General features: G+C 41.4%; 3 protein-coding genes and 1 non-coding gene across 6 annotated transcripts; 3 read left to right on the top strand and 1 right to left on the bottom strand.

The window, feature by feature from the left end:
- Window positions 1-1,726: 1,726 nt before the first annotated feature.
- Window positions 1,727-11,031, top strand: ppp1r26 (protein phosphatase 1, regulatory subunit 26). 3 transcript variants are annotated; one of them, XM_076158635.1, is made up of 5 exons: window positions 1,727-1,931; window positions 5,102-8,399; window positions 9,904-10,018; window positions 10,190-10,275; window positions 10,356-11,031. In XM_076158635.1, exons 2-5 carry the CDS (start codon window positions 5,167-5,169, stop codon window positions 10,390-10,392), a joined length of 3,471 nt encoding a protein of 1,156 aa, XP_076014750.1. In that variant the 5' UTR covers window positions 1,727-1,931; window positions 5,102-5,166; the 3' UTR covers window positions 10,393-11,031. The 3 variants fall into 3 exon arrangements, with proteins under 3 accessions (XP_076014750.1, XP_076014752.1, XP_076014751.1); XM_076158636.1 differs by having other exon boundaries at window positions 1,743-1,823; XM_076158637.1 differs by lacking the exons at window positions 9,904-10,018; window positions 10,190-10,275; window positions 10,356-11,031 and adding an exon at window positions 9,690-9,872 and having other exon boundaries at window positions 1,728-1,931.
- Window positions 11,032-11,094: 63 nt separating this feature from the next.
- Window positions 11,095-15,049, top strand: mrps2 (mitochondrial ribosomal protein S2). Its single transcript, XM_076158639.1, has 6 exons — window positions 11,095-11,180; window positions 11,729-11,848; window positions 11,956-12,076; window positions 12,160-13,809; window positions 14,243-14,291; window positions 14,911-15,049. Exons 1-4 carry the CDS (start codon window positions 11,156-11,158, stop codon window positions 12,704-12,706), a joined length of 813 nt encoding a protein of 270 aa, XP_076014754.1. The 5' UTR covers window positions 11,095-11,155; the 3' UTR covers window positions 12,707-13,809; window positions 14,243-14,291; window positions 14,911-15,049.
- Window positions 14,702-14,828, top strand: LOC143007406 (small nucleolar RNA SNORA17). The gene has a single exon (XR_012964468.1). It is a non-coding gene; the product is annotated as a small nucleolar RNA SNORA17 (small nucleolar RNA).
- dipk1b (divergent protein kinase domain 1B) lies at window positions 14,819-19,900 on the bottom strand. The gene is made up of 5 exons (XM_076158638.1): window positions 19,385-19,900; window positions 18,810-18,938; window positions 17,841-17,948; window positions 16,932-17,108; window positions 14,819-16,569 (listed from the first exon to the last, which is right to left on the bottom strand). Exons 1-5 carry the CDS (start codon window positions 19,448-19,450, stop codon window positions 15,757-15,759), a joined length of 1,293 nt encoding a protein of 430 aa, XP_076014753.1. The 5' UTR covers window positions 19,451-19,900; the 3' UTR covers window positions 14,819-15,756.
- Window positions 19,901-20,575: the final 675 nt, after the last annotated feature.

Genomic DNA, 20,575 nt, shown 5'->3' with positions numbered 1-20,575 from the left:
TTTTTCCAGTGAAAAACCACAGATCTTCCTTTTGTTCTTTTACATTTGCTGGACTAAGGACGATGTAATCAGATCACTTTGTTTCTAAAAAATGTCCTAGATTTAAGGAGATGAAACAGCCCATTAGCACAATCACTAACAGCCCCCAGTGTTACAATGCACAATGTGGACGACTAACTACGCCTTGCTTTTTGATGAAAAATGATGATTGCTGGGATAAATGATCAGGATAATTGACTTTGTATGTTAAGAGTTTGTGTTAGTGTCTGTGCATTAAAACTTTAGGTATATTAAATAAATTATAAACTGAATTTTCATTGAACTGTGACTTAAAACTGAAATGTTTTTTCTGTGCTTACTATTTTCTATGATTATTTACTGGCCCCTTCAGGCTCTTTCCTCAACAACTTCACTCAAAATGTTCACGCTGCAGCCTAACCTTGTAAATGGTCATTGTGAATGTCAGCCAGACAGGGAACCGCCATCTGACAAAGTTGAAGTGAAGTTCATCATTTCTGTCATGGTGTGGCTTCTTGCTGACAAATATCAGTGTTCACTTTTTCTTCTTCCTCTTGCCTCTTTCACCATCATGTCTCCTTGTATGTTCAACCTCAACATCATGATGTGTGATATTGGGCTGCTACGGGGGTTCCATCCATGCGTTAGCTGTGACATTATGGGGGTGCTACAGTAGCTCCATTCATGAGTCTACTATGACATCATTCCTGATGCTGATGTCATTCTGGGGGGGGGGGTTAGGGAAGTTTGGAAGCGATTGATTGGATGAATGGTGCTCATTTGCAACTCAACACAAATTTCAACTCAACACAAACACACACACACGCTCCAATTATAGTAGTAATAATAATAATATATACAATATAAATGAAGATAGATTCAACTGAACATAATACTCTCCACAAATGTATCCACTGGTTTATGGGAATGTAATATAGTAAATCACACTACAACACATCCATTGAGGTTCTTTATCGTACTTTTTAAGATAAAGTGCAATTAAATAATTATGAATGTGTTGCCTATAGTATACTTATATTCAAATCAGATGTCCAATCTGAACACTTCCTGAAAGAGACCCCAAACATACATGCTTTAATCAAATCTATGCTGTTGATGCTGTGAGTTAGGGTGAAAAGCACAGGTGTAGCTCATAAATTAGATGAGCCAACACACACATAAAGCAACCACTATAGATGTTATACCTGTGTTACACTCCACAGGTGTGTTACCTCAAAGTTTATGGTTTAATGGATTCTTTTCAATCATTCATTCAGACGTTGTCGTTTCCCATAACCTTTTATTTCTGTTAGGCGACCACACATAAAGCACAAGTTGAAGTCTTACAGTCTTAGTTATGCACAACTTTTACAATGCACTTGTCACTTTTACTTGGGTTAAAATAATGACACAAGTTAATACACGTTTACTATATAAATCTACATTGTATGTGCAACCTAATATCACATAAGCTAATTTCAATCTGCCTTAGAATTCTTTATTCATTAGCAAACTCAGCTGCCTTGGAGAAAACCCGAACAATAACAGACGTTACTTCGTAAAAAGTATATATTTCCATGACTTAAGATTGCACCCTCAAAATGAAAAATACCAACTTCAGCGTTTATAAGTGATTAAATATGAAATGTAGCGATGTAAAACAAACAAATCCACGCGTGTTTCCCCCCCCCAGGAAACGGGTTGATGCCATATTTGAAAGGGTCCACGCTTGGCTCTATGCTCGGTTTAAAGAAGCAGGTTCGCCCGGCAGAGAGACGGAGACTCGACGCCGGCAGCTTGTGGCGGTGAGTGCGGGTGCGGGACGCTGAAAAAAAAATAACTCCGCCACAATTTCCACGAACGGCGAAAATGAACCGTCTGTTATCGTAGCGGTCGCGTCGTGGGACATTGAGGTGAGTTTAACGTGTAAAATAGCGTGTCTGTTTGAGGGAAAGAGCCGAGGCTTGGTGCCTAAGCTCTGGCTCGATACAAAGCCTTTCTTTGCTGGAGAAAATGCCGGGGCTGCAGCAGTCGGTAGGCCCGTCTGTGTCTTTCAAGTCACCGACTAGCTGCGTTTACTGAGCCCGTGTGTCGCACATTTCTCCGCTTTTGTCCTCGGCGTTTGTCGATAATGTGTTAGTAAAGGCGGTGAATGACATATGTCACTTTTCGCCGTGGTTTCAAACGGTGTATCGTGTGTTTTGACTACCACGGCCGGTACCAAGAAACATGGTTGCTCTGCGGTGTCTCGTAGCGCTGCACGCCCGGCATCAGTGCAGCTCGCGCCGCTAGAGGGTTACGGGGACAACCGGGGTTTCTCTGCGGCAAACAGGAAAGCGTCCGGCAGTGAAAATCCGCGCAGCAACACGGTCGGTTACGTAACGTTGTAAATTGCTTTTAGTTCATGTTGTTGTTTTTGATGAAACTTTTTGCGCTCATATGTCAAAGAAAGTTCAAATAACATTATAGCTTGTGACGTTTCTGCTCTTTTTCTGCGATTTTCTGGTCTATTTTGCATGGCGTCTCGTGTGATCAACCCCAGGTTTCGTGCCGGGAATCTTAGTGCCACTTTGTTTATTTGATTTCACTTAAACGCATGATGGTGATGACAAGTTGTCGTCTGCTGTCTTGGTGGTTGACATCTTATTTGGTGACGCGTGCAGCCTATCGAGCTAGAATGGAGGATTTACATTTAACTTAAATCGTAGCAAAGGCTCATGGGGGTGAGGCGTCGATCTGGAGCCGTGTGTGTGTGTCATGCTTGCTGGCTGCGTCCTCGTAAACGGAGGCGCAAATGACTTTCGAAGTGTAACTTTGGTTGATGCAGTTGCAGTGTTGCAGCCACTGTGTCTTCTTCTGCACCATCGTGGGTTCAAAGACAACTGCTACGTTACCATCCAGTATCTCCTTTTTCTCCACTTTGATGCAATGGAGTGGTCACTCCATCTAGGGGCCGTGTAAGGGAGCTAAGAAACTAGTCCCACAGTGTGGGAGTCACACTCATTTTAGTTCGGGGCTACATTCAGCCCAATTTAAACTCAAGTGGGCCAGAGCAGTAAAATCAAAGCATAATAACCTATAAATGGATGTAAATGGACAAGTCAAAGTTTTCCCTTTGTTTTAGTGCAAAGAAGTACAATTTCATATTGCAGACTTTTACTTTTATTTAATTATGTTTTTACAAAACATAATATGAACAACCTGAAATTGCTTAAGTAAAACAAGTCCAAGACCAATTTCAACAATTAACATTACAGTATATAGAAAACAACTTGAAATGATTTTAAATGTACATACATTTCCACATCTGTGTAGAAATGTGAACTGAACCAACTCACTATCTGTGGATAACTCCAAAAAAGTCTTGGAGAAACAGAAAAAAGTTTAATTCTGCCTGGACAGTCACAATTTGCTTTCACTGACAACAATACAGGAGAGATATAATAATAATTAATAATAATGTGCTTGCTATGAGGGGAGAAATTAGAATAAGTAAGAGAAGTAAAAGCCAAAATGTTTAAAGACATTTCCAGAACAAACATGCAGCATTTACTGAAAAGTAGGGGTGGGGTGACGCGCCGACGTAAATCATCTACTCGACTACATAAATTTGTCGATTTGCATAACAGTGCGCCGACACGTCATAATGACGTAAGATGGCTGCGCCAGGTGGAAGCATGCAAGCAACCGGAGAAAAAGCTGCGGCGAAAAAAAGTTGCCCACGTTCTAAAGCAGGGTTGGGGAACCTCCGGCCGGCGGGCCGTATACGGCCGTATACCCCTGGTCTAAGGTGCTCTTTGGGGGGACAGGCAGCAAAGCTTGATAAATACAACAACAAAATAACTGATACACAAATTATTACAGACTATTTTGGTGTTCTTTGATGCAGACATGTTTATAATCCTTATTAATGGTAAAAGTAATTATTTTGTCCCACTTTGGGCGTTTGTTGTTAAGCACAGTGACGGTGGGTTCCCCTCATTGTGTGTGAGCATTTTTCTCATGACTTGTCTGACCTTATTATCAAACTTTTGTCGCACATGTTTGCTGTAGCCTTGTCTTTGTTGTCAATGTTTATAACAGGACCATAAATCAAAGTAAATATCTTAATCCCCAGGAGGGAAACTGAAATTGTGCATTGTTATACTCATGGTGAACCCATGCAATAATCATGCAGAGAATGCAAAAACACAGAATCCTCGTTAACCACCTCTCCCTCTCCTACAGTCGATGTTTATGCCATTTTCCTCGCTTATATGATTATAACCACATTAAGATTACCAAAGTAAAGCCATACATACACACACACACTACCCTCTGCTCTCTATGACAAAAGGTTTTTTGCTTCACCTTGTAATGTGGCCATTCAGTAGATATGTAGTCACGTTTTCCTTCCTCCAACTTGAGTCTCATGGGCTGCATTGGACGAAGCACACGGCAGCTGTAATCGGCATAGTTACAGCTAGTCATGGTTACAATGAGTCCACCCACATGGTGGCAGGGTTGTGCTGACCTCCTCCGAGTCTGCTGAATAGTCACGGTTTGCAGCAAATTGGCTGGATATCTATTTTTTGCATTTGTGCCATTTAGGGTTGCAAGATATCGATAAAAAATGCGATGTGCGATAAATTGTTTGCGATAACGCTATGTGATGGGATAGGTCACATTAAGGGCTACAATATCAGTGCCTCCAATTGTGCATGCGGCCTCGTATGCACGAGGTATACATGACTCACAATTGGGATTACATATATATAATGTTTATTTACATATAAATGCAATACATCGCTCAGAACTAGTGCCAAACTGTCAGTCAACCTACGTGATCTTAAGCTGAGCGACGAAGAAACGGAAGTATGACAACATGAACTATGATGCTGGTGCCTGGGGTGAATACTGCCAGTACTTTAAGACAACTGAGTCCATTACGTTGATTGTTTCCTGTATATTCTAATGAAACACTGTTGAACCAAGTCAGTCAATTTAATACCTAATAGTTTAATAGTTGTACTGTGCCGCATGGTAGTAATGCCAATGAGAACTTCAAATCAAGTGATGTTGTTTTTTGTTGTTTCCTTCTCAGATTGAAAAATGTGATCGGAGGCCACTGCCCTCCAATGGTTCCAGACCTCAACTTAGTTCACTAGAATGTACTTGATGAATGTACCGCCTGTTGCAGCAACCCGCACAGAATGGAGAACATGTGGCACACCAAGAGGCTATAGCCTTCCGATCTGCTTCAATGACTCTGACACTGAGGTGTCCACCCGAGGCACGCCTGTCTCAGATAAGGTCCAGATGATCATAGAGAGCCTAAGGAGCACCCAGTCCTCACTCGAGATGGGAGACGAGATTGAGGGAAATGTGCTATCAGAACAGGAAGATCATCCCCACGTCTGCAAGGTCTCAATGGGGTCTTTTGTGGGACCCAAGTCCAAAGGTAAAGATCCCACTGAAAGCCAGAAGGCAGAGTTTTCTTCGCCAATCTACCAAGAGAGGCATGACTCTGACAGCGATGATTCTGTGGACAGAGGAATCGAGGAGGCCATCCTGGAATACCTAAAGGAGAAGGATGATCACAAGCGCAAGGCAGAACCATGTACCAATAGCCTTCAGTCGTCCAAAATTCCCAGGAAAAGCTCACCTACGTCTGAGGTTTCCACACAGCATTCTGGGAGCAATACATTTTTGTTTGCCAGCAGCCAGTTTCCAAAAAGTATCAAAGTAGAATCCCCCACATCACCAGCTGTCATACCCATGAAAAAGTTCATCAAAAACAAGGCTTTCCTTGATGAAAACCCAGTTCAGAAAATGTATTTCAATAAAATGACAACCACCAGTACTGCAGCATTTATCCATGATCAGACAAACCCCCCCTCAAAAACAAACAGCATCTTTAGCAATGTAAAGTTCCCGGTTAGAGTTAAAGTGGAAGAAGACTCCTCTGATTCCAGCAGTGACGACGGAATTGAGGAGGCCATCCAGAGATACCAGCTGGAAAAAATGGAGCAGCAAATCGGGGGCGATGGTGTCAAGCCGCAGGCGCTCAAGGAGGAGTCGGACTCCACCAGTGACGACGGGATTGAGGAAGCGATTCGATGCTACCAGCTCCAGCAGCTCAAAGAGAAGAGGCCGTTCTTGCACAAGCAAAGTCCTGCAAGTAAGTCTTTAATTCACGCTGCTGGAAGCACGGAATACCCCAAAAAGCCCAAATTCAAAAAGAAAAAGAACAGAGCAGAGAAGGAAGCCAAACCTGTTCTGACCCCTGCCTCACCTGGTGCCATTTCCAAAGATTCGCCATCGGAAAGCCCGAAAGGAATTGGACTGCTTTCTTTCAAAGAGGGAAGTTTTGCAGAGGAGCAGATCTCAACCCCTCCAAAGGTGAATACAACAGCAGAGCTTATGTGTGCTGAGGCGATTCTGGACATTTCAAAAGCAGTCATGCCCGTCGGATTCCATCACGATGTCGGCCTCATCAGCTGTGCCCCTGTCGCGTCACTGTCCCTCCCCGGTAGCAAAGACGACGGAAGTGATGACAGCTCCATTGACAGCGAAGATGGGATTGAGCAAGAAATAAGGAGGTTTCTGGAACAGAAGGCTCAGATGCAGCAACAGCCATCAGGCTCTTCTGCTATGGCGAAAGGGCCAGTGAGCGCAAATGACCCAGATAAGGTCAAACCCAAACAGACGGCCCAAAAGAAACCCTCACGATTGTCTTTGACGCAAAAGAGAAGGTTTAATGAAGAAGCCTGCTGTGTTACTAAGGAGTCGGCGATAGATGACAAGATGAATGAGGCCGCCCTCAAACCGACGCCGGAGCACGGGAAAGAATCAAGCCTGCTGGTATTAACTCAGAGGAATCAAGCACTGGAAATAACGCAATTACAAAAGTTTGAACCAAGTGGGGACAAGAGCAGCTCACTGGACAGCGATGAGGACCTCGACACGGCAATAAAGGACCTGCTCAAAACGAAGAAGAAGTCCAAGAAAAAGACAAAAGACTTGAAACGTAAACCAAGGAAGTGCCTCAAGGATGAAGGACAACCGCCAGGAGACGCATTAGAGACCAAAAAGTTGAAACCTGTTCCCATTTCCAAGCGTAAGACCAAGGATGACGCGGGAGATAAATGTAAATTGAGTAAGAACATTTTGCAATACAAACAAACTAATGAGAGGAAAGAACAACGCACGCATGAAGGTGAAACAGTCAAAGGGGGCGAGAGCCGAGAAAGCCTTTTGCTGCACAACACTCAGGCTACTTTACAGATAAATGAAGATAGCAGTTCAGTAGACAGCGATGATAGCATTGAGCTAGAGATCAGAAAGTTCCTGGCTGAAAAGGCCAAAGTTTCCAATGTAGAGAAAAATGAAGAAGTAAACTTGTCGAGCAATGGTAATGTCCTGATTTGTACCCCACCTCAAGATAGAGACATTACACAGGAAAATCAGCTGGCTGAAATTCCTACCAAATCTGTCAGTCCCTCCCCAGGCCAACGTCCTCTCTGTATTAGTACACCAGACGCAGGGAGAGAACCGATACCACCGTCTCCAATGCTTGACAACTACAACTACATCTCCACTGTGAGCACATCACCACGCCTCTCCTCAGTCCTGGCCAGGAGTCCTAGTCTCCTGGAGCCTGCAGACGGGGCAGGGGCTGCCCGGGCTGAGCAGCGGAAGGCCGGCGCCGGCGGCATCCAGGATGTCGCCGCAGAGGTGTCAAAACCTCAGCTAGTTCTGAGTGCCGACGCAAATCATTTTCAATCGATTAAGTGGCGCCAGAGCCTGGGACTCCCCACTACAGACTTAAAGAGGCTTAGTCGAACCCCATTCCAAATCACCTCCTCAAAGATCGGCGAGACTGCACCGGCAGCTATGCGTTATCAGGGTGAGGGTGTCAGCCGCAAACCCCAAACCCCAGTCACAGTTTGGTCCACCATAAGGAACAGTAGACCCCTGGTCCCCCTCCCCTCCTCTTCAGAGAAAAGCGTGAATACCATGTATCATTCCCCCGTCTCCAATCTTATGTCTACTACCCGACGGCATTCGGTGATGTCCTTTGCCCAGAGGCCTGCACCTGGAGCATGTAGAGCGCAGTGTCCCGTAGAGGGGGAGACTAAGAGTACGGTGCATATGGCCAAAGACCAGAGTGTGTTTGTTGAACTGGAAACGAATAGGACCAACCACGTCCAGGTCCGAAGCAGGGAAATAAGCGAGGGAAAGGAGAGGGAGGGCGTGCCAAGCGAGACAAAAAGAGGCGAGAGCAAGAGGCTAGATGATAAAGATGTGCACCTAGAAAGGACAGATGAAGACTTTGTAGATGAGACAGATTGTGAGTCAGACAGAAGAAGTCCAGAGAAGAAGCAGGGATTTTCCACATTGTAAGTATCAGCAATTTTCTTTGGTTTATATGTCCCATAGGAGCATAAAGGAAGTCTTGAGTTCATTTCTCGATTGTGCCCTGCTAATTAATATTTAAAAAAAAGTATCATGTAGGCTTTGATCTAGCTTATTCATTTATAGACATGATGGGGGGGGGGGGAATCATACATTTTTACTGAGTTTGTATATTTATACAGCTATGTAACATAATGGCACCAATTTGAAACACTTCTTTTGTGGTCTGAAGTTAAAATCATGTCATTCAACCTTTGAAAAGCAATGAAATAATATTTTGGTACACTAGGAAGCCATGCATAGGTAATACCACCGCCCCTTGTTCCTTCACACTTTACTGCAGAAACTGATGTGATACTAAATGTCATTAATATTTATAAATGACCTAAACAGAACCTCTCAAAAAATACAAAACAGAATTAAGTCACAATACTAACTAACTTACTGCAGCGATGGGACAATATGCTTCAACAAAGCCAGCGTCAAGATCTAATACAGTATGTACATAATTGTACACTATCTCAAGTCAAACCACTTCTTTGTGCAAAGGTTCAAGTCTTAAGTGCTTGTTTTATCATCATAGGTTATCACTTCATTGATCAGGCGGGAGAACATTTCACATTTGTTGTTGTCGTGATTGCAGTTTAAAGTCATTCCATTTGCAAACATTCATGGGAAACAGTACATTCACAAACTACTAAACTGTGTTGCTTTGTGAATTTATCTCTGATACGTGTACGTGTGTCTCACACTCCACTAGGTGACAGTATGATGAGTATCCCCTGATGTTTTTGAGGCAGATCTGAAATGGACTGATTTTAGTTGTATTAAGTATAGGTTGCGTCTCTTCTCCTCCTTCACCCTTTGCCTTTTTAACTTCTGCACCAAAAGAGAAAAAAAAGCCACTACAAATAATGTTAAAAAACAAATAATATAACCCAGTGTTTCCAAAACTTTTTCTTTCACGCCCCCCCTTTGTAGATCAGAACTTCATCCACCTTCAGAGTGTCTTTTAAGACACGTTGACATTCGCAGTCTCGGGCCAGATGCTTACGAAATTCATACAGTTACTCCTCTCTCATCTTACTCTAGACTTGACATTTAGCGTGTTGATTTTGTTAGTTTTCATGTTTAAGGTTTTCTTGAATTTCTTATGTGATTAAAAAGGTTATTTATTTTTGTTTATCGAAAAAAAAGAAAGACTTACTGAACATGCTGTGCATTGCCAGTTTTTGTAAATATTTTCTAAAATGTTTTTTCTTTTACTCTTTCAGATAAAAAAAACCTTATGCTGTGTCTTTTAAGTGCAACTATGTAATAAAGAGTGGAATCCAAGCAATAATGACTCTTGTTATTAGTAGTGTGTAATAAGTTGATGTCTATTTGTTTTAGTTATTGGTTGGAAACAGCAAAATGGAAAACAATGAGTAGAGCGTTGCGTAATTCTTGAGGATCGGTCTGATGCCTCTCCTGCTCTGCCTTGTCCAGGTCTTTGTCCAGTGCCATTGACCCTGGACTCGTCCTCAGTCCTTGCATAGCTCTGACCACAGAGGAGAGAAGCAGGAGGTTCAGCAGGAGGTACATGGCTGGAAAATGCAATCAGGTACCATAATGTACAAACGTGACAGTGGTGGAGATTAAAGTAACATGCCGGTACATCCTCCACCATGTAAATAATCGTTTACAGCACAATCATGGAAAGCAAGGATGTTTTATACTGATAGATTTCTACATAGATTCCACAGCAGTGAAGTTTTGACTGTGATTCTTGCAGGAGAATCTTTCATTCTGTCAGATTCCGGTACGTAAAAAGGCTCTGAGATGCGTCAAAAGAAGGCTCCAATTTGTTACACTCAGGCGGTATGTGATGTGATGGGTCTTTTAATTGATTCATGTCCATCTGAATCCTGCTCAACTTAAACAAGTTTCATCTTTTTCAGGAGAAGTGAAGCAACCTGCCAGCACAATGTGATTTAATAAAAGCTCAAACTCAGCTTTTGTGTTTTGTTTGGAGGGATAATTGAGCTGCACTTTATTATCTGATGTCTGGGCTTTTGTTTAGTTTGATATTGCATAGAAGTGGCAATTTGTTTTACTCAACACAAATTTCATTTTGGGTATTGCTAGTTTTTGTAATGGCCTGTAATGTTGTACATTATATAATGTAAAGTTAAAAACTGGTCACATACTGTCATTTTTTGTTAGGTTTACATAGCCACAGGCCGAAATCTTAATTTTTCTTCCTAGTTTTGGCATGTAAAGTGTAACAGAGCCCAGGAAAGCATTTCATGTTAGGAATTTCCCTTTGATTCTTCCCTTTGTTCCAGAATGAATTCCATAGTATAATAATTTCAAGCTATTAGTTAATTGTTCATATTCAAAACGAGTTCATTTACTGTCATCGACTAAAAGTCAGCAATATTATTCATTTATAATTTTATTTTTCCTTTCACTCCTTTATTTTATTTCTGTTTTACAGCTATTTTTTTCGTGTAAACCAAGGCATATGTGCATTATTTAATTTAATTTATTTTATTAAACGTTTTATAGCTGCAATACCTCGTTCAAGGTCCTTTGTTGGCTGTTTCCTTTGTAATAAATACAGTTGAGTAAAAAACGATTCGATGTGTTTGTGGGAATTTGAGTCCATCGTTTAGATCTATCGCGACACTTGCTGTTTTACGGTAAGACATGAACGGCCGCGCATGCGCTGTTCGGTGACCTTCTGTGGGAAGCAAGCATGGCCGCCAGAGCGCTAAGCAAAGGTATCTTTACATATTTGATTCAACTTAGTTACATGTCATGATGTTATAATAATATGTCGTCCGAATGCCTTAAATGTAACGCATCTGCTGTAGCGGTCTTACTTCTTATTATGTGCTTGTCGTCGTTAACAAACTTAGCTAACTGACTAACGCTACTAGCTGTCACAATACCGTTTAATGCAGCGAAGGTAAACTCATCGTTGTCTCTATGCAAGTAGAAGGAGATTACGTTCATGAAACTCTGAGTTCATGTTGGTAGTACACATATTTACAGACATATGTATTATAGACAAACTGAAGCAGCTACATAGACATAGAGCACTTTCATGTTTATATCAGTATCAATAAAATATAATTTGTAAAATGAATCTTTTCATCCCGAAACTAACAAAACTAATTAAAAAATATAGAGATTTATAATATCTGTAGCTTTATATATTCTTTTAGATTTCATTGTATATTTTGTACATTGTTATGAAGAGTTTTACTGTACAAACTCGGCTGCTTTCTGTGTTCCTCCTTATAATTCTGCTGCATTTGTCCTTCAGGTTTTTTGGGGCTACGTACATCCTGCGCCGCTCCGTTGGGATACTCCTGTGTGGGATCTCACTATGCCACAGCAGCATCTATCCAGGTTTCTCCTCCAGAGACTGACATTAGCATTAAAGGTGAGCTGGGATATGAGACGGACACACACACGCCCGGCAACAATATTTTACCAACATGCCGAGTATTGATTTGCAATTTTGAGTGATGACATTTCTCATACCTGCAGATAAAACACTGAAGAAGTCCCTGGAGAGTCCAGACTTTTTCCGTGTGTCCGAGCTCTTCACTTTGAAAGAGCTGTTTGATGCCAGAGTTCATCTCGGCCACATGAAAGGCTGCAGGCACAGGTTGGAACAATTCCTCACAGCGCATCAGTTTTTTATTTGATATTTGATTTGTATTTAATTTGTTCTATCTCCCTCTTCTTTAGGCTTATGGAGCCGTACCTCTATGGGTGTCGTTTGGACCAGGATATAATTGATCTGGATCAGACTATGGAGCACCTCCAGCAAGCCCTGAACTTCACCGCCCACGTAGCGTACCGGGGCGGCGTCATACTCTTCATCAGCCGCCGCCGACAATTCAGCCACTTGGTGGAGACCACGGCTAAGGGCTGCGGGGAGTATGCCCACACGCGCTACTGGCAGGGGGGCCTCCTCACCAACGCCCACGCCCAATACGGAACAGGGGTCCGCCTACCTGATCTCATCGTCTTCCTCTCCACTCTCAACAACGTGTTTCAGCCGCATGTTGCCATCAGAGACGCGGCGAAAATGAACATTCCCACTGTGGGAGTGGTGGACTCAAACTGCAACCCCAGCTTGGTCACTTACCCCGTGCCTGGTAACGACGACACTCCCATTACCATGGAGCTGTACTGTCGATTATTTAAGATGACTATCGGTCGCGCCAAGGACAAAAGAAAACAAATGGACATGCTCCACGGTTTATCAGCGTCTAGGGTCATGAGCCTTTAAAACATCAGGACAGTCCGCTGAGCTTTGGTTAAACTCGGCTGTACATAAAGGCACAAATGAATCTTGTCTCTGTCACATGTCGTCTTCGCAATTAAATGCTTTGTACATCATTAAGCTTGCATCATGTCGTAAAACTGTGACCAAAAAGACTGTCTTGTACAGTAATGTTATTTTTTTGCCGCAGCACTGTATGCAACAATGTTGTCATAGCTTCCTTCGAGCAGTTCAATCTTCCTGTCATGTTGTCATGACACGTCACTGTTCTAATTTGCTTCATATCAAACAGTTTTATTACAGTTTATGGATGTTTTAACAGTTATATTTAGCCATATGGTGTATCAGCTGGCTGAACATATGAGATGATCCTGTTCAGATGATCCTGTTCACTGATGGGCTTTTGATGGAGTGTCGCCAGAACATCGTCATTATAGTGTTCCATTTATAAAACAGATTTAACATTACTCCCTGTTCACGTTTTAAGAAATTATTAGGTTAAGTTTTGATTATAGAATCTGTAAGTGACTGAATTGGTCGCTGACAAATAATTAAATGCTGATTGAATGATTAGACAACCAAAAACAGGTAAACTATTGAAAACATGCAAACATTGATTGACAAACAAGTTTCTTATATCAAATTTTCAGACATAAGACATTAGGATGATGTGCAATTAATAATGACAACCTTTTATTGTTGTGCAAAGCAGTGATAGTACAAAATGTTCTGTGTTGCTTGAGGAAATTGTGACAACTGAAGGATGTTTACGATTGTGATTATATTACATCAAAATAAAAACAGTTGGTGGTGAGCTGAAAGTGATTCATGCCTTATGTCCTTCTGAGGCTTCCGTATTCGGTTTGACATTTCTCCGTGAACCAAACTAGTCAAACAAGAAGGTTAGTAGAACACATGGCTTTCAAAACGGCAGACTTTAGCTTCATTAAGTGTTCATTGTGTTTATCGTTTATATATGTTGCTGTTTTTATTTGTTTAGTTCAGTTTTTAGCAGTTGTAAACATAGTGTTAATGCGCAAATTTGTTAAATTACCTTTTCCATGTATTCCAGTGGTCGTGGATATATTAAATGCTTTAATTTACAACAGGTAAGATAATTTACTGTTTGTTCATAGATTTTACTGAAACAGTAGTAGATGTTAAAGTTATTTGCGTGCGTGCGTGTATGTGTTTAGGTGTGGCAGTGTGTCACTTCTGTATTAATTAATTTACTTAATTTACATTTAGTTGAATGTTAACATATATTTTGCAAATGAGAAAGAAAGTTCAAACTTGTACTATTTTGCTGTGTTTGACTGTGTAGAAACTTGGAGGTTGTTGCACATCAAAAATTCAAATTCATTTTTTTTCTATTAATTACATGTTTATGATGAATCTTGTCTCTGTGACTGATATTAACTCAAAACTACTATGATTTAATTGGTATGAAATGAGATGAATCTGCTTTTACATATGAATACTTTTGTATTTTAATGTGTGTGTGGGTTTTTTCTGCTCCATTTTCTGCTCTTGCTCATGTAGGTACTTGCACAGTGAGACGATGCCATGCTTGCGACTTTCACTCAGACCGGTAACTGATCTATTTTAACATATAAGTAAATGTGGACTAACTTCTCTTTGCCCCTTGAGACGCAACTCTGGCTCCAGTGCCTCTGTTGCACAATAGGTGGGCTAACAGAGATCAGCTCACGATTGCTCAAGGTCCGCTGCTTGGTGGACTTTGGGCAGGGAACCGGGCCGAATAGAACTAACAGGCCTTACTTTACTGCCAGGCCGGTGCATTTATATCAATCGAGTCTGTGGCAATTCACAATCAAACTTTAAGGTTATTTGAGTTCTAACTGTGATCTTGCAGAGGAACAGGCCTCACTGTTAATGGACTTGATGAACTTGTTTTTCTGGAGCAGCAGCATCAACAGTTGCTTGGTAAATGAGAATTCATGGTGGTTTGACTCTGGCAGACTCTTTGCTCTAACCCAGCTTGCCCCTTGAGGCGTTGCAGTCCAACACTGTGTAAAGCCTGTGTCATAAGGTGGCAGAGAGTATAAGGTCTACATCTGCATCCGGTGCCTAGAACAGTGGGCGCTTTGAGAGATGGACTTTTTCCGACAAGTGTTTGAATTTTAATGTCTTGTTGAGATTACAAAGTTACACATCCAAACCCCTCTAACTCAAGTTTGTCTTTACAGATAGAAGGTGCCCAAACATGATCCTGTCTTTGTCGCAATGTGAATCTCTTGAAGCATCTTCATGTGAGCAGATAATATCGGAAGACCTCCAAACAAATGATTCAACAAATTAAGGCCTAAAATGTTTAATTGTACGTCAAAATGCTGTAAATATAAATAGTGGCTATAATTGAATAAATTATCCTCTCTTTTTTTCTATGTTAACGGTTTAATCCACAATGTGCTAAAAACTCACTGATGTGTGAGCCAGCTCAATGTTATTCATGGTCTCTGAAGTTCAGTCATTATGTTTAATCATGTCTCTTTGACATCTATTTGTCCTTCAGTCAGTTCAAGTTGAGTTGAACACAAGATCAATATCAGATCAATACCGACAGGGACCTTTTAATGGAACATTTTCATTATTCCATTGAAGATCAGGCCTGCAATCACTTTCCCTTCTGCCTTTGCTGGTAAATGACTTTGCAAAATAGTATTGTTTATATTGTTAAAAATGATCCAGCATGATTTTTTTATTTTGGAAAAACTATTTAATTTTAGGATTTGAAAAATAAAAGTATAGGCAAAGCCCTGAGAATATTACATTTACATAGATCAATGTGTAAATTTTGAAAGCAAAAAAATAAAAAGGGCTGATGTGATATTACAATAGAAGTATGTTTTATCATGTAATTTTCTCATATCCTTATTTCATAGTTTGCTGTTATTCACAGTTATTGTTGATTTAAAATGTAACATTGACATTCCACTCACTAAAACATTTGGCAACATTTCAACAGCGTTGTCTCAGTCTATCTAATAATTCACTAGTATAGAAATACAGCTTTATGTAATGGTTGGATCTCCTTAAGAGTACTGAGTGTTGGAGATTTTCTTCCACAGTAAGGTCTTCAGGTTGTTGAGTACTAGTGAATGATGCACCTCCATCTGGCTTGCCAGGCCACTCAGTGTCACACAGGTGCGTAGCTGCTTTTCCAGGTCTCCATGGAGATCTGATGGTGCTCCGAAAAGCAGGTAGTCCTGCAGCAGTGTACACACCTTAGCAAGGTTGGGCTGTACTACCTCAGTGTTACACTGTTTCACAAGTCGATCACAGGTGGCTGTACAGTCCCGGCCATATGTGCAGTCTGCATTAGTCTCACAACGGCGTCCCTTTAAAAAAACCCTCACAACTGCCTCTGATGCCACATTGCGCAGGTTGGCCATCTTGCAGTCAAACTTTGCATTGTAGCCCACGTGGCGAGGACTGGCATCGCATATTAGGAAACTCCCATAGGCCCCGTGGAAGACCTCCTCCACAAACTCCAGCAGGCCAATGGTGATGCGGGCCCTGCGGGGCCAGGATGGTGCAAGCCAGTGGTTCAGGCTGGAACTCAAGGCTTCTGGAACCAGAGTCTGCAAGTGGCTGGGCACCTTCAACCTGTAGAGGGAGCTGTGGCCCACATGTTCTGTCACATACAGATCCCCACAGAAACCCAGCAGCTTGGGGGTGTGCTCCTTCTCCTGCAGCGCCATGTTCAGGAGGAATTCATTGATCTGGAGGAGAGCCCAGACAGATTTAGCCTCTGCAAGGGAGACTTTCCGATCCTGGTTGACATCAGCCATGGTAATGATCCTCTCCACCAGGGTGCTCAGGGACGGCTGTTCACCAAGGTTAGCCTGCAGGAAGGAGTAAGACACAAGCAGCTTATTATGGTTAATTATTAGACAAGCCTTTATTTTCTGGTGCGTTATCCTCAGCTCTGGGTTATGAGGTTGAAGGATGATTCCAACATTCTTGAAAATATGCTTAGTTAATCTTAAATGAGCTCATTTGCATCTCTGATGTTTTGGCTGTAAACAAGTGCATTTTCCAAAATGGCGGTAGATTAGACTGGTAAAGTTGCTGTGTGTAAGAAATTATTACAGTATGAATATTAGTCTAAATCCTGATCTGATATTATGTTTATACTTTAAACTGAATCCCTGTCATCAAACCTTTTAAATGTGAATTTATTTACAGTTTTAGAGCTTTTGAGAACCTTAAGAAAGCTGTGCAGCATCTCTTTAAATTCATCCATTGAGGTTCCACGGGTGGGTTTGTCGAATAAGCTCATCTCCTGTTGTAGCACCGCATCCGGAACTCCATCACCCTTGACCAGCTCCTCTATGCCACATTTGATCACCACCGGTCTCTCCTTCCATAGCCCACTGTATACCTGCGAGCAGAGACACGTGAGATCATGTGCCTGTATGCATGATAGAGGGTTCAGATGTTGCTCGGGTAAGTACAGTTCACACTCTAATTCTGATACTCGTACTGCTAATGGGGATAATCTGTGAAACCAAATACAGCTCCTGTCTCACTGTCTGTCTGTATTTGTCGCACAAATTGAAGAACGCTACACCAACTTAAGTTTAATTGTCTGTAAGATTTAGTACAATCATACTAAGGTTTACTTATCTGAAATTTGATTGATCCATCTAAGGACCTGGTTTCTGAATTGGTTATAAAGTTTTGATAGAGACTCTAAGTGGCTTAGGGTTATGCATTTTGTGTTTTCTTGTATTTTATAGTGTAATACAATAGGAGGTGTGTGTTGAACATGTCCACATCACTGCAAAACATTTCATGAGATACCCATGAAGTGCAAGGCTATGGCAAGGGACAGTACCTAACACAACACTATCTGTTTTTCACTCATGCACAACAGGGCTGCAGGGAAGGAAAGAAGGAGTAGACATATGCATTGTTTTAGCACTTTAAAGAAATGCTAATGTTAAAAAACAAGAATAAATTAAAAGAAGAACCTGGACATAGCGTATGTGTAATATGACCCCTTTAGTGTGAAAACGGATGAATGAATGTTTAATACATGATGCCAGTAAGCAGATGAGGATCTCACATTACATTGCACGAATAATTGGGTGTGTATGTTTGTGTTGTATACCTGGTGTGTGGCAGAGGTCGACAAACAGCGCTGAAAGGTTAGAGTTCTCTGATCACACAATGCATCGCAGGATGAGCCCGATATTATGCCCCTTCTGTAGTGATCACACTGCGAAAGCAAACAGGAAATTCACAAAATTAACTACAGGAAATGCCCAGGAAGAAACTGTCCAGGAAGAGCGTTTTGTCCTCTCGCAAAGCACAAACCTAAATTTAGATCACGTTTTGCAAGATTTTTTTTTATCTCAGCCCCCAAGGTTCCATCATCGGTCACTCAAGGGTTTGCAGATTGTATTTCTGACGTGACAGGAGGTGAAAAGAACCAACGGCAGTCTTATCAATAAAAAAATCTATATTATCTAATTTCCTTGCAAATCTGTTTCTAAAGGTCACATTTTCTATTTTGGTATGTCGGCTAGTCTGTGGTTCAGGCTGGGTCCTTGTGAGGCCACAGCACCTCATTATTCCTCCTGTCTGCAGCACCAAATCACAACATTGTTAATGTTTCCTGCTGTTTCACATATTCAGCTGGCATGCCCTAAATGGAATGCAGCCATTATTCATCTCTGCAGTATTGGTGTCTGCAGTTTGAAAAGTACATTAACATGGATTTATTGATGATTTTCATACACTATATTATGTCCAAACTTGTACACAGGCACGTTTGCACAGGGAAACATGCGCACACAAACTCACACACAGTGCAGACAGGACCCTTTACTATAATCAGGTTATGTTGTTGACCTGTCTTTGTGCATTCATTACCCTGATTAGCTTTTCTGTTAATCACCTTCCTAGATTTTAATTTTTTATTAAATGATTTGGCCTGCTAGCTGAATGCCCGAGTGGAAACATCTGGGCACAGCAGTAATGCTATTTCATCTACAGTCCTTACTCAGAGGAGATGCACTAAATGAAGGAGGCCCCTTTTTGTCTTTCCTCCTCATCAAAACACTGTCCAGTTACTTACAATGACCATGTGGCAGACGTGCCCACGGCAGAGCTCGGAGTAAGCGGCATACTGCATGTAGATGACCCAGCTGGTGATGAGGATGGTCAGCCATGCCAGCAGCAGATACTTCACCTTGATAGCTGGAGTCTTTCCGGTAGCACAGAGAGTAGAGAGTGTTTGCATGATCAGTCAAGCAGACTAAAACAACTTGTGTTACTTAAGTACATGTCTTATACAAATTTTAACACAGGTACTATTTCTTTGTTTTTGTTGACTTAATTTTCCTGTAATGTGCCTGTAATTTCCATTACTATTTCTAACATGTGCAATTTGGAAAAAGATGTGAATAGTCTACTTTTCAACCCTCGAATGACCATTTGGTTCTTTGAGCTTGTGAAAAATATGACAAAATGTGTCTTACTATGATGGCCAGCAAGTTTGTATTTTACATGTTATTTTAGGACTCTACATACACTACACTACACTTGGACATGCCATCGGTACAAATAATGCTTTGTAATGTGGAAACCAAGAACGAAGACAGCGCACTGTACTTTGGGTATTAAAAGACGATAAAATAATGTTGTCAATACCTGCAGGCCCTTGGACAGGGGACAGAAGAGCCCCATATGGACCAGTCTCCTCAAAGCTCTGGGCATGATGAGCGACTCTGCTGGGATGTGGTCGATCCAGATCAGAGAATCGGGGAACCACGTCCCTGCCGGATCACATCTTTATGGCACCTTACGCCATGCGTCACAGAGAACCGACTATTTATTAAACGCAGCATATGCCATAATATTTCCATCCGCCAGTGAGCCTGTTTTGACTGCAACGACGCTCACCATGCAGCATTTATTTCCTAATCGAATTTTTCCACACAGATCATTTGTTCATCACCATTTATGCGTCCTTGAAACGGAGCAATTTCAGGTCCAGAAAATCTCAGCAAACACAGAGAGGAAGATTCTTTCCGCGTCCAGCTGCGAGTGCCAGAAAATCCGATTCATTAAAAATACGTTTCTTCATTATCTAATCAGATTAAACTGGACATATTATGGCAGAGAAATAGCTGCCCCGTTCAACACACAACCCCCTGTTTCACTGCGATCGTCACAGCGCGTCATTAAAGGGAAGGACGCGCGGTGTCAACTGTGTGATGTTTTCATACCGCCGACAGAAATACATCCTCTTATTCTGTCTAAATGGCTGAATTTGATTGGATTCCTGTCGGCAAAATTAGAATGTTTTCAAATATATTGTTATGTTGCATTGTTTACTTTAGTATTACTGCTTCTTTTACTAAACAATATAAAACACATGTCATATAGTATTATTAATGGAACATGTTGTCAGACGAGAATAAAGTGGAAGGCAGAAGCAAAGGATCACAGAAACTAAAAAATAAACCGATTAATCACTATGAATCAATCGATAGCTATCAGATGCAGCAATTCACATTTCCGTTACACTAATACAAGAAAATCGAGTAACTGCACAAATTAACGGTTTGTTTTTCGTCAGAACGCCTTGTCTCGATAACAAAATGATTTTTTTGCCTTTAGAACGAAGAATTTTGACGGAGGACTTAAATTCTTTGCTTTAATAGGCGGATGCAACCTCTGATAAGTGACATCTCTGTTGCGTTCAAGGACTGTCGGAAAAATTATATTTATAATTTAGGAAGAGGTAAATCATTATTTTGGAATAGTTTTGGACCTCATTTTTTATCTCCGATGTCACAAAATGACAGCGTTAATAATATATTTAATAAAAAGTGTATC

The sequence above is a fragment of the Genypterus blacodes genome, unplaced genomic scaffold (genome assembly GCF_046128005.1).
Source record: "Genypterus blacodes isolate CSIRO-AG114 ecotype Tasmania unplaced genomic scaffold, CSIRO-AGI_Gbla_v1 ptg000085l_1, whole genome shotgun sequence".
Classification (NCBI taxonomy): Eukaryota; Metazoa; Chordata; class Actinopteri; order Ophidiiformes; family Ophidiidae; genus Genypterus; species Genypterus blacodes.
The sequence above is the reverse complement of the archived record's forward strand: the minus strand, read 5'-3'. Positions and strand labels throughout refer to the sequence as shown.